Source organism: Branchiostoma belcheri, unplaced genomic scaffold (assembly GCF_001625305.1).
Source record: "Branchiostoma belcheri isolate BF01 breed outbred unplaced genomic scaffold, Haploidv18h27 scaffold14, whole genome shotgun sequence".
Taxonomy (NCBI): Eukaryota; Metazoa; Chordata; class Leptocardii; order Amphioxiformes; family Branchiostomatidae; genus Branchiostoma; species Branchiostoma belcheri.
In genome coordinates, this window is record NW_017802824.1 from 3,550,559 (window position 1) to 3,564,121 (window position 13,563).

At 40.2% G+C, this 13,563-nt stretch overlaps 2 protein-coding genes across 2 annotated transcripts in view; one reads left to right on the forward strand and one right to left on the reverse strand.

Annotated features, from left to right (window-relative positions):
• LOC109464558 (adhesion G-protein coupled receptor G6-like) overlaps positions 1 to 8,305 on the forward strand; it is an 8,708-nt gene extending 403 nt beyond the window's left edge. Inside the window, exons 2-13 of the mRNA XM_019761562.1 lie at positions 894 to 1,058; positions 1,437 to 1,586; positions 2,020 to 2,147; positions 2,908 to 3,041; positions 3,694 to 3,828; positions 4,040 to 4,109; positions 4,738 to 4,870; positions 5,317 to 5,467; positions 5,937 to 6,038; positions 6,686 to 6,808; positions 7,544 to 7,630; positions 7,820 to 8,305. Coding sequence (XP_019617121.1) covers positions 894 to 1,058; positions 1,437 to 1,586; positions 2,020 to 2,147; positions 2,908 to 3,041; positions 3,694 to 3,828; positions 4,040 to 4,109; positions 4,738 to 4,870; positions 5,317 to 5,467; positions 5,937 to 6,038; positions 6,686 to 6,808; positions 7,544 to 7,630; positions 7,820 to 7,932 — 1,491 coding nt within the window. The 3' untranslated portion in view covers positions 7,933 to 8,305. The remainder of the gene's footprint in view (positions 1 to 893; positions 1,059 to 1,436; positions 1,587 to 2,019; positions 2,148 to 2,907; positions 3,042 to 3,693; positions 3,829 to 4,039; positions 4,110 to 4,737; positions 4,871 to 5,316; positions 5,468 to 5,936; positions 6,039 to 6,685; positions 6,809 to 7,543; positions 7,631 to 7,819) is intronic.
• A 651-nt stretch (positions 8,306 to 8,956) lies between these two features.
• Positions 8,957 to 12,587, reverse strand: LOC109464639 (protein shisa-4-like). The gene is made up of 4 exons (XM_019761649.1): positions 12,469 to 12,587; positions 10,916 to 11,099; positions 10,493 to 10,596; positions 8,957 to 9,987 (listed from the first exon to the last, which is right to left on the reverse strand). The coding sequence occupies exons 1-4, from the start codon at positions 12,515 to 12,517 to the stop codon at positions 9,734 to 9,736; spliced, it is 591 nt and encodes a 196-aa protein (XP_019617208.1). The 5' UTR covers positions 12,518 to 12,587; the 3' UTR covers positions 8,957 to 9,733.
• Positions 12,588 to 13,563: the final 976 nt, after the last annotated feature.

Genomic DNA, 13,563 nt, shown 5'->3' on the forward strand with positions numbered 1-13,563 from the left:
TTTTGGGGCATTTTTCGACAAAAAATGGATTTTTGGATCCTGAGCCCTGGTATTACACCCAAACGATATGACATTCGGTATAAGGGTACCTTGAACATGTGTCTACAGAATAGCAGTCACATATTTGGCATACAACACTTCCAAATGACTCATTTGGGGGACTTTAATGGCTATTTTCAGCAAAAAAAAAGGCCAAAAGTGCTGTACCCGTTCCATGTTCTATCTAAAGAATGGCCTGTTCCATCCATGGACCACTGTTCCATTGCGGGTTACCTGGGGTCACATTGCACGTAAGTCGTGTGTAATGACCCACACATTCAATTTTATGTGCCTAAGACCTTCAAAATGTATCAAATCTCATGATTGTTAGTATTTGCATACCTGTAATAAGATTAGTAAAGCTTTCGAGATTCAAAGTACTTGTTCTCGCATCTTTGTTGTCATATAGCTACTATTTAATTCATTTATTTGAGAACCTTTTGCCAGTTTTGCACTGGGGTAAGTTTGGAATAGTCCACTTTTGCGTGAGAGGGAGATGGACTGAAATATGCTGTATTTGCTCCCAAGCAAATGTCGGCCTTTCTAGTTTGTTGACGTCTTTCACCATTGTAACAGGTGTTGGGTTACATAATGTTGCAATTTTATAGTAGGAGGGATGTAGACTCCTGTCTGACCATATATATTAATGTATTTGAGTAAGAATTAACAGCTGACCATATGTGAAGGTAAACATTTTGCATTTGCATTGCAAATGTTACCTTTCTAGTTTTTGTATTTTTTCTAATAACAACTTACGAGTTTTTTTGTGGGAGTTGTGGCATTTAAAGACATATTAGAATGCTTTTGTAGCATCGAGTCTCTTGAAATCTATTCAACTGGATTTGTTACTTTAGATATTAGAGCGTGCCGCAAAGGTGTCTCAGCTGGTCTACAACTCGGTAGAAGAACCGGTCATCGACGGAGACCGACTCAACAGTCGGATCATCTCGGCAACCATCGGGCACCTGGTGCTGAAGGACCTGTCCGACCCGGTCAAACTGGTCTTCACACATGTGCAGGTACGTTTCCTAAGCCCCTGTCACACATCCGGATCCTTCTACCGACAACCAGCCAAGGTTGGATGAAGTCCGGAAGCAGTCTGAACCTAAGCATGAACCTTGAACGGAGATATCAATCTGAATCTTGAACAAATTTAGGCCACGCCCATTTGTCAATAAGAATTGATTCAGAGCCGACTTTGCTGCCATCTTCTCCCAAACATGCTGACTTACTCTCAACCGCTCCCCAACCACAGCCCAACCTCCCATTCACTCTCGAATTTTCAAGAGTCTGGTCAAGAGTTCATGTAGAACGACAATTTAACTTGTAACAAGACACACTTGATTACAATTTAAGTGAATAGTTTACATGTAGTTCAATCCTGTTTTTCTTTTCAGCATGGAGACAACCCCGAGTGTGTGTGGTGGGACATGAAGTCTAACGGCGGGATGGGCGGCTGGTCGTCTGAAGGCTGCTGGGTGGACGTGACAGAGAACGGACAGACGGACTGTTACTGTGACCATCTCACCAACTTCGCACTGCTCATGGTAGGGAACATAGTATTACGCCTACACTACAGACTTCCTTACTTAAACTTTTTAATGTATAATTCTAATCTTTGTGACCAGTATTCTACGCCTAAGAATTACAAAAAAATGTTAATTTATTGCTGTTTTTTCATGTTTTCACTATAACGTCTCATTCATACGAAGCAAATTTAAACTGTAATTAATATTTTCAACAAAAAATGGAATTACGACGTTCTTCTGTGATCATATGTTGGAAATTACGCCTTTGATTTTCATCATAATCATAACTTCTATCAAACGCAGATGAACTTTCAAGATTGTTAATTTATTCTATTCAGTCTGCCATTTTGGCTTATTTCTGCCATGGACATTGCAAGCAGCTTTCCACGTCCATATTCTATCCTACAAATATGTAGTAATGCAAGTGATGCCATTGTCTACCCTCCACCAGGACGTATACGGTACATCTGCACGAGTGTCCAAGGGTCACCAGACGGCGCTGTCTGTCATCTCTTATATCGGCTGCGGCGTGTCTCTCATCGGGATCTTCCTCAGTCTGCTGACGTTTGGGATGTTCAAGTATGTCTTCGATACTAGCCTTCTTTTTTTTATATTTATTGACATATATTTATTGAGTATTGGTCAAAAAGCAAAAGTTGATTATATAACACTAAAAAACATACAACGAGTATAAAACACATTGACAAAGTACATGCATAATTACAAGGTGGATAAAACCAAGATAAATACAAACAAGACAAGTTGGTGATCTATCAATTACGAGAATCTACCCGTACAGTAAATGAAGTTTTGAACACATCAAAAACATTACAGTTTTGTAGGTGTGGAAGTAATTTGGACCCGCCTTATTTAGAGCAACAAGACGCTAATATAGAAATAATGAAAATTAAACAGTTTTGCAACTCAAAGAAATTGACTCTCCATAATTTTTGATCATGACTAAAACTCTTCATCAACTATCTGACGTACGTAGTTTAGACACGTGATATTCCTACATCAGTGACTTCATCGCTGGGTCGGAAAGTTTGTAGGAAGTCGGTACCGCCCCCCGTCCCGGTTGAATGAAAATCATTGTGCCCTTATGTAGATACTAAAACAAGAAACACAAAAAATTAGTTACCCAGACAAGCAAATGTATATGATCTTGGAAACGGTCAGACGTTTCAGAGGGCATCAACTACCTTTCGTCAGTGACACTGGAGAGTTGTGGTAAAAGCAGCTAAATCAAGAAGCCTGAAATTTCAAACACTACAAAATAGTACATTCGTCAAATCAATATTTATGGCAATGTTTATATTTGTTTTTGATTTTTTTACAGGAAAGTTCGCCGTGAGACTCCTACAAAGATCCTGATTAACCTTTGTGTGGCGCTGTTTATGGTGAACGCCCTGTTCGTCACGCTCACATCTATCCACGACCTGGGCATAGACGAGCTGTGCATGAGCTTCGCAGGTAAGACAGGTTTCCCTCTGTATATCATGGCGTGCGTTGATAAACGTTCATAAAAATCTTCGCAGTACGACTCGTAGGACTCTCTGGCCTTTCCTTTAGTGCCCCTGTGAGGCTTTTTGTGATGTTTTTGTTCGACGTGTGTTTTGTATTGCAATGTTGTATATGTATTGCAATGTTAATTTGTATTTGCCAGACAAGTAACTGTAAAAAATCAGTGTTATTCAGCATGTGTTTTACAGGCTGCAAGGCTGTTTTTTTTATTATTAAACTATCAAACTGTTAAACGATACAGTATACTCAAGGTGATATGAATATCTGTATTACGATAGAGACCAAAATTTGGTAGAATCAGCGATTCGTCAAAACTTTTATGCGTTGAAATTCCTTTGAGTTAAAGAACAGCCAATTTGTAATTTACCACCATTTCAACTATATATATACTCAACATCACAAAGAGACGAAAAAAGCCGAACCTCTGTATTAGAGCAGTTTTAGAGCTAATGTTTTTATCATCTGACTAGTATCAGAAGTTTTGTATGTACTGCATCTGTTTACCTGTACTTAGTCTGATATGGCATGAATGCACAATAAAGGTTATTTGTAACTTATAATAGTTGTAAGAATAATCTTGTTGATCGCCCGTCTCCTACAGTATTGATGCATTACTTCCTGCTGGCCGCTATGATGTGGATGGGTCTGGAAGCCCTGAATATGTACATCGCACTGGTCAAGGTCTTCAACACCTACTACAAACGCTTCATGTTCAAGCTAGCCCTCGCTGGATGGGGTAGGTTTCTATTTGTATACTATTAGAAATCAGTATCAATAAAAATACTGTATAAAATATATGAACACGCGATTGCTGATAAATCGAGGAGCCTGGTTATGAATTACCAAACTTATTTTAAGTACTGACTTAGCAGTTAAAATTGCCTAAACCTTGTTTGTGATCACCTACTATTTCTTATATAACGTCTCTTTTTCTGCATTTTATTCAGGGATACCAGCCATTGTAGTAGGGATCACCCTAGGCATCGACCACAAGAGCTATGGACCCTACGAGGGCATGTAAGTATAGCCTGCCACTTGGAGCCGCGTATCCCACTCTTGTTGCAACAAACAAAAATCTACGTATGGCACAGTTACATTACGTTCGAAACCACATTGTTAGCACATACACATGGCTTCAGTACACAGTGAACAAGTATTATCTAGCTTGTGTACACGGTGATCTAATCAGTTAAAGGCATCCAAAGCGATTTCAGGGCAGCAAAACTGGAAACTTTAAGTTAGTATCTGAAAAAGGCAATCTTTGTGATATTGACACTGCTTCACAGTAGCCCATTTGAGTCAGCATTTCATGCTTCGGGCTCTTTAAAACTGCAGAAACAAGCCCTAATATGAGTCCTTTATTTTCTGGGTGGTACCCTAAAAATTAGCCCAGGGCCCTTCCAGTAACCATTTTCCGTCAGGATTTGGGGAATTTTTGCTCCATGAGGGTCAATATACATTGGGATAGTGTGGTTTCAACTTGTTATGTTATGAATGACTAGAATATTGGATCTTAGAAATTGGGCTTTCAAGCCCTAAAAACTCCTCTGTGTGCCTTTAAAAGTACCCTGGTAAAGGTGACAGACGGTCACTATGGTATTAAAGCGTTCATATAGTTGACTTCCCACGCCTTGCCGTTGTGTAGTTGCTGGCTGTCCCGCTATGCCTTCCTGGGAGCGTTCCTCGCTCCGGCACTCTTCATCATCATCGTCAACTTCATCATCTTCACCATGGTCATCCGGACTATCGTGGGGCTGGAGGACCAGAAGAAACTCAAGGTCCGTAACAAATCTTCAGCATAACCAAAAGATACATTTATCTTCTTTCTGCTTTTGTTACGGTATAGTGGTGGAACGTCCAGTTTTGATAACTCGTGAGCTGGGCATCCTAGATTCACAAATCTTTGATTGTGAATAATTCTTGTCGTCGGAAATACTTTTCACAAATTTTGGCCCTCTAGCAACTTGTTCTTGAACTGCAGAGGCATATATCAAAATATCGAAGACAACTCAATAACAGATTGACGGATCGTCGCGATTTTTGGTAAATTACAAGAGTGATAATCATCATGACATAATTTGCAAAACTAATAGATTCATTCATCTTTATTCATGTTTTGGGACTACAGGTTTGTCTTAGGAAAAAGTACGTTTGCCTGTATAAAGTAGCAAAACATTGGTTTTATCAGTCTATAAAATTTTTACTTTATCAACTGTCATTACAGAAATCGACCAAGACCGACACGGCCACTAAGCTGAAGGGAGCCGTAGGACTGTCCATACTGCTGGGGCTGACCTGGGCACTGGCTATCTTTGCTATCCGGGAGGCAAACGTCGTCATCAACTACCTGTTCGCCATCTTCAACTCTCTACAGGGTGAGAAATTAGATGCCTTCATTTTCTTGTATTACCCTGTTTAGTATTGGTGAAAGCGACCGGCTGAAAGACCGACTGACGTCGGCTGAAGTTGGGGAGCAGTCAGACCAGATTTAAGCCACGCCTTTCTTTCTATGAGAATGAAATCGAATTTGAGTTAAATTTCAAATTTGATCCCCCCCCCCCTCCGAACTCGCCACGAACACTGTTGACGTACTACCAGCTAACCGTTGCCGAACCTTCACATCCAAATATGTTAAACCTTTTGAAACATTCGGCCGGCGCAGCCTAACAGTAGCCAATCTCGCCGAACACCATCCAACCACAGCCGACCTTACTCCTGACCTTAGTACCCCTATATTTGTGACAGCTACTTGGGCTTGAAAGTAATTTTTGCCCAGTGATGATATTATGGCAGTATCACCGATCGTGTATATGATGTTTTTTTTTTTTTCTATATTTACCTCAGGTCTGTTTATCTTCATCTTCCACTGCGTGATGAAGAAAGACGTCCAGAACAACTGGAGGAGGATGATCCCCTGCTGCCCCAACCCTCCCCCGGGTAGTACAGGTATGTACTTACGAACTGAACGTTATAGAACATAGGCCTATTCAATTAACACCTATTTTAAAGTCGTTAGCTGCTTCAAAGGTATCCAATGCTATTTCAGGCAAAACTGTATTTTCATTTTTTATGTATTAAGTTCAATCGATCCAATCCAATAGCATACTGATATCTGTGAGAAAACATGCGATTTTGCTGAAAAAAACGTTGATTTTAGCTATTTTTTGGTGGTACCAAAAATGAAGGGACAGCCCACGTAGCGTGTTTGGCTATTTCAAACACTTCAAGTATAAATGGTGACGAAAACGTGCTAAAAATTGCAGTAACTCTCAACATGAAACAGATTTCGAGAATATATATATATTTTTTTGTTTTGCCGTCCAGAAATTGTACTGGAAGCCTACCATAAGTAACGCACGTAACTGCATACATGTAAATACCGTCATAACGTACCAGGTAATATTAGATTAACCTTGTCAAAGAATGTAGATACGTCATTTTATCAATGACACCAATCAATAATTTCTTCGTACATGTTAATCACATTTATTCAGTTGCGATGAATACTTGATATTTCAAATCAAGGTGGCGGATTCAACACATAAAAGCCGGAAAATTGTTCCCGTTAACGTGATTTTATGTTCTATACCCAGTATACGTTCAAACAGCACCAAAACGAAATCAAATGCTCTGGACTCCCTCCGCAATCTCCATTGATGTGAAGAGCACGGATTGTCCCTCCTCACGAAATAACTCACCCTGGCCAGTGTTCGAAGGTACCCTGTTAAAAACTGAAGCCTTCTGGTTGTGCTGTGGGTGTGCCGCTCTAGCTGCTCCTCCTTGCGACAAGTTTCCTCCTTGCAGCAGATAAAAGTTCTCCCAACTTTGCATCTCGGTCTTGCTGAAGTTTGGTGTGATGGCGGTTTTCTAAACCTCTTTCTATCTTTAGAAAGCAACATTTGCAACGGCACGGAGAATGCTACATTGGGCCAAGAGATGTGCTGTACTTTGTACGTTGATGTTGTAAGGTTCTTCTTTCTCAACTAGTTGGTGTATCTTTCCTGTTGCTAGTATTGTATCCAGAACACTTTCGGGTTAGTATCAGGCACGGCGCTGGGTAGTTGTCACGTATCCAAGAGCGTAGATTCGCCCCTGGTACGGTTCTGCATACGTGTAGACTACCAAGCGCGTTTCGCTAGTGCTTATGCTGGGTTCACAAATCCTACACGGGACCCGGCCGGGCAGCTTTTGGGAACGAAAAATACGATATAAAAGACAACAGAACAGTGAAAAGCTTTTAGTGATAGTCATGGGCACTATTTCTATATATTCTTGATATGAATTGTTGATTTTTCGTTCGTACAACCCGCCCGGCCGGGCCCCGGTTTGGAAATGTGACCTAAGCATTAGCATGGTCCTTGATAAACCACTGTCCTGGATACAACAGCTAGAATGGTGCCGCTACATATATCTCTATTCACGTCAACTGTTCGTTCTTTTCTTTTTTTTAGCCTGGAGTACGCGTAGCCACATGAGGGCCAACAGGACAAGGAGCTCTCCGGTCAGCAACGGATCCATGGTTCGCAAGTTCTCACAAAGTGAGTTTACAGTTGTGCTTTAAAACAGATTATACGAATCCACATGGTTATAGTTCAAAATATTGTTACATACAATATAGTGAAACGTATCATCAAAACGTCAGAGTCATTGTGAATAAATGAATTTAATCATTTACCAACATGATGAAATTATTACGGATGTATTTAGAACACGTTAACTTCTTGCAGGTGAGTCGACCACCAGCCTGGCTAAAGACAAGCGGGAGATTGCGGAGACTGGTCTGTATAACGAAGCCTACCAGTACGCGCCTGAGGCTTTTAACCCACTGGCGCGAATCTAAAAGCTAACCATATAAGACACGGGGTGTCCCAAACCGACAATGTTTGTGATAAAGGGTCGGCATTTGTTCGGGGCTACAATTAACTCCAAATTAACTCAATTTGTAATTAGATTCATATAAAAATGTTGTCTTGACCTAGATCCGGTCAAACTGCTCCCGAACGTCAGCCAACCTTGAAATCGACGTAACATTTATGAAATAGAGTTTGTTGCCGAATCTTATGTGTGTGCCACACTGTACATGTTACATGTTACATGGAAAGCTGGTTATTCCTTGTAAAGATATGGAGTCGTTTGCTTCATAGGAAGAGAGATTTAATTGTACAGAATTGAAGAATTGGCAGTTATATAATCAAGAATGCTCTTAAATGTAAAAGATTCAACGTAAGAGTATACATTAGAATCACAATTTACTAACATTTATACTATACATGTTATATAAAATGAATATCTTATCTTATTAGGATCAGATGACAAATTTGTAATTTGTAACACTTATGATTAATTGATGTTACGTATGATTGAAATATACTGATTTTTCAAACCTTTGTTAATTATTAACCTCCCACTTTGAATAATGTAAAATAGCTGTATTGTCTGTATGCAAGAAATATGATTGTAGGAAAATTTAGTTACTAGTACTGTTAAGCTTTTATGAGAATTTGTTGCTGTAAATTTGGTTACATATTTGATTGAGTGAATTTTTGTCGTTCACCACAGTGCCTTACGTTGCAATGATGTGAATATTGTTTTTTGATGAATAATTAGATTTTACTAAAAATTAAACAAAGGTGAATCCTAGCTCTTCATTTTTTTTGCAATAAAGACTATAAATGTACTAACACAGACACTCCTTGCCATGTGTATTGTTTATTATGTTTATTACAATTTTTGTAATTAGATCAAATGAGCTTCACTGCCTTGTGTCACCATTAATTAACAATGAAGGGTAGCTCCTTCAAATCGTCATATCATATTGGTATAAAGCGGCAACTTTATGTGTAACTTAAGGAACTAGAAGTAGTATCTTGAAACCAAACTAATCGTGATTCGTAATACAAAGTAAGAAATGCTACAATGCCTTGATAATTAGTCTTCTACAATTAAATTGTTCTTTGTCAATATCTGATATTGTCTTCAAGGGGCATTATATAACATTTTATTTCCAGTTTATTGAAAAAAATGAAGATTTATATAAAATCTAGGAGGTGACACTTTTTGAACAAAATATGATCATGTCTTCTTAATACCTCAAAGTAATATCTCAAAATAATATCATATGTAAGTAAGTACCAACTCACATCACATCAAACTGCAGTAAGGCACACTGATTCATTGGTAGGCAAACATATGTCGTCATTCTAGACTAAGCGCAATTCTATAGGGAACTTCTGTATTAGTGCCTAATAGATGAACTAATTGTGACAGTCAAGTAAGAACAGGATAAACAACAGTTGTCATAATTCCAGTCTCTTGAAAACACATTAATCTGTTTCTTTTTATATTAAAAACACATTGATCAATTTCTTTTTATCTTAGCATTTCTTGCATCAAAATTTTAAGATATGAGAAAAATCTTTATGCGATTGTTATTTACTTCCAATTTTTCTACTAATTTCAACAATTTACGTCGCATTTCTCACATTTATGGTTAGCGCTAAAACAGGTACTAAAGCTGGAATGTAGATTTGTCAAAGGCGCGGTTCTGGATACCCGTGGAGTATCCAGAACCAGTATCCAGAACCGTTCATGGACATGGCTCTAGATATCCCCGGGCCATATATTACCCGGTATGAAATATATCAAGGTTGCTGTTTCTCAGGATATGCAGGTCCACCGGGATACGCTGGAGGATACGCCGCGTCTCCTCCAGGGTAGGGCGGGGGAGCGGCAACAAACCCTCCCGGTGGAGGCTGTGGGTACGCCGCCGGAGTAGACTGTGGGTACGCCGCTGCGCCCCCTGACGGCGGCGGAAGGTACGACATCGCGCCAGGTGGCGGGTACTGGGTCTGCTCCTGGCCGGGGTAGGGCACCGTCGTCACAGTTTGCCGCTGGTCTAGAAGAAGAAGACTATATGTAATATTTATATAAAAAAGTTTTTTTTTTTTAGTTAGAAACTTTGTAGGGGGCTGAATGGTTCATCTTTCAGATGGTATTCTGTACTCAAATACTGCTGCACGTGCAGACTTTTTTGTTGGAATCCAATATTTTTTTTAGTGTCTTGATCGATCCTGTCAGTGTTTATGTATGTGTTTCACTAGCTTATTGATTGATTGATTTATTCAACTTCTGTATGATAACTCGTGTTATACTTGCTTGTATTACGTATTGTCCGGTAGCGACATGAATATAAGTGTAACTTGAGTGTGTCACCACCACGTCTTGTCATTGTATGTTTCAATAAAAAGGAAGTTCGGCCACTGTTCAGCTGAATGCTTCAAAATGTTTCAAACAATTGGATGTGGACGGGACGGTCGGCGATGTTTGGCTGGTGTTCAGCTTAGTGGCAAAAGCCCGAAAACAACAAAATTTAAGAAAGAACAACACAAAATCTAACTCACTTCTTCTCTGTCGTAGTTGTTTGGCCCGGCAGCAGTAGGCTATGGCTACCAGGATGAGCAGAAATCCGCTTACAGCAAGCCCCACTCCTACCTTACCACCCATACTGGGAGAAAATGGCAACATGACAACACATTAGTCAAATATACATGCGCGCCATATTGCTACAGCTGTCTTAGGGAGTGACTAAAACACACACACACACACACACACACACACACACACACTGGCACACACAGAGACACTCTCACGCACACACACACGCACACAGGCACACACACACACATGCACACTGGCACACACACACACACACACACACACACACACACACACACACACACAGACACAAGGTATCAACAATGGATATCACCCAACAATGAAGTTGTGGTATTATTAATAAAAGAATTCGAAAGAAAAGGTTGAACCTGAAGCCATAGTATCGGTGGCAGGCGCCGTAGACTTTGTCCCAGCAGTCGTCGCAGCAGTACTTGTTCTTACTGGTCCCACAGCAGTATATCTCATCACGGTCGTCATAGCGGCCCGGACAGTTAAACCCGGGGCGATAGTGTCCGCCATACTCTGTGTAACCGCTACACCTCTCAGCCTCACCTGAAACACAGGTAGATATTACGCAAATGAAAGAAAGAAAGATCTTTATTGTACGTTTATGCTCTTATGAGCTACATTAGATATGGGCAATGTATAAAGCACTACAGTACTACAGTAGCATCTTACTGAAACTATACATACTAGTGTGAAGTACTATTTACAGGTTCAACCTCTTCTCGAGGCAGTCGCTTCCATGAAAATCACATTGGTTTCAGTGTAATCGTATTATTGTACCGACCTTTGCAGGTCACGTAAGTTAATGATATACAGGATTATCAGACATGGTACAGAATACCTACTGCTAAACAAACTGTGTCACTGACTACCAGGTACGTAATGGATCACGAGAACTAGTTCATAAATCATAGGTTCTTAATATCGTTTTAATCTGATTGACATTTTTTTTAAAAGACTACTGTTTATACGTTTTGGAAAGCTATTTTCATGGTGTAAAGATTGAATGTGACCATGGCAACTGAAACACGTTATTCTAGGCAGAAAATAGCCTCAAACAGGCCTTCCTGAAGGAGATTAAAATTTGGCACAAATAGGGTCTCCATAGCTAGGGGAGTAGATCTGCCGTTTGAGTTTCATTTCCCCTCCGTAAGAGCAAGTAAACTCTACGGTGGCTGAACTCCCCTGGCCAATTGTTCCTCCTATTTCATTAAATTTTACTGTTTTTGAACGAACGTCATTTAGACTAGTAGAGACTAGACAGAAAATAGGTCGCTTGACAAGAAAGCAAACAGAAGCAACATGGAAAAGATTAGGGACCAATGTAACGTCTGTATGTCAAAATAAACTTCCAGTCGAGTGCTAAATTTGGGGTCACAATTTGAAACGTCTAGTCTTACCTTTCAGGTGGTAAGGTGGTCTTGTAGTTAGGTTGTTGACTCAGAAACCGAAGGGTCTGGGTTCAAATCCCAGGGAAGGGCACATCTACACCTATTTCCCCATTTGACTCATGGGGAAAATGAGTACCTAGCTTCAGTTAGGGACATCTCTCGGATAGACAAATACACACTACAAGTACGTTAAAGGATGGATCCCAACACACATATCTAAAAGAGTAGGGGTCCTTCCGGGTCAAGTTAAAATGTTCAAACGTTACAGTCTGGTTTCAGGTTTGACATCACGAAAAAGTGATAGATAGTAACCTGTTATGTCAATCCTTCCATAAAAGTCTTAATGATAAAAAGTTAAAATTAAAAATAATTAACATAAACTTGTATTTGACCGTACACCTATAATACCTACATGTAATGTACAAACATACTATCAACGTGTGTGAGAAAATTAAGCTATAGGTAGGTTTTATCTAGAACAATGTCACGACCAACTGATTGTTGTAAATTAAGATGAAAATTACCTGGTGTGAGATTCACAGCCAGCACAAACACTAGCAAATACAGGAACATGGTAGCTTCACTGTGACGCAGTTCAGTATGTGTTTCTACTGTTCTACTTCCTTTACCTGTAATGGCGTCATTTGACCGCACCATTTGACAAACGGGGGACAGTACACATATCTAAACGTATTTCTAACCGGTACAAAATACAGTTTAATGATAACAGAGTCCTAACCATAGGATAGGTAGCTGTCCCCTTCTATGATGTTCAACTTTATTTCGCTATCATGTATTCAAGTTACGTAGAACTTAGCAACGGACATGGCTCCCTTTGAATTGTCACCTAGGTGAGACTATAGTTGATACTTAATGATTAGCCAATGTATGGATTGCAACTGCAGTACTACCTGTTTACGCTAGGGGTAGAAGGCTTAGTCATGATTCTGAGTAGCGACACAGAGCAATGTCGGAAATTTAGACGTTTGGTAAGGCGTATTGAACAACCGATGGTGAGCTAAATGCAATGACAGTTGATAACAATATTATTGAAGTTCTTACTCTGAACTAGAAAGTGAAGAAAGACTCTGCTGTTATCTGGCACGAAAACTTGGTGACGCAATTCTCAGCTGTTAGAGCTGAAGTCAAATATTCAGAACCTTTCCCCGAACACCAGCCGACCAAGGTTGTCGTAAGTTCTAACCAGATTTAGGCCAAGCATACCTTTCCATACGAATCGAATCGATTTCTAGTTAAATTGGAGTCAAATTTGACTGACAATCACACCCCGACCTACTCCCCAACACAAGCCAACCAACAGCCAACCATGGCCGAACCTTCCCTCCACAACCGAATGTTTTACACATTTTGAAGACTTTAGGCTGGCGCAACCGAACAGTAGCCAACCTCGCCGAACTCCAGCCGACGGCGGCCGACCTGCTCCCGACCTCCTCCCAACCACGATTTGGGAGAGTTCAGCACTGTTCGGGAGACCATACTTGGCTATGTGTGACTGGGGCTTGCTTGAATGTTGTTATTCCTGCAGCTCCGGTCGCTTCGGCCCTTTTGTGACATGAGATCTAACATACAGTTGCGGATTTTGTGTAATTCTATCCCCC

Excerpts from the sequence above, each read along its gene's own strand:
- LOC109464639 (XM_019761649.1), bottom strand. The coding sequence starts at position 12,517 with ATGTTCCTGTATTTGCTAGTGTTTGTGCTGGCTGTGAATCTCACACCA. Across the intron at positions 10,597-10,915 it reads CACCGATACTATGGCTTCAG|TATGGGTGGTAAGGTAGGAG; the intron begins GTTCAACCTTTT and ends ATTTTCTCCCAG. Across the intron at positions 9,988-10,492 it reads ACAACTACGACAGAGAAGAA|ACCAGCGGCAAACTGTGACG; the intron begins GTGAGTTAGATT and ends TTCTTCTTCTAG.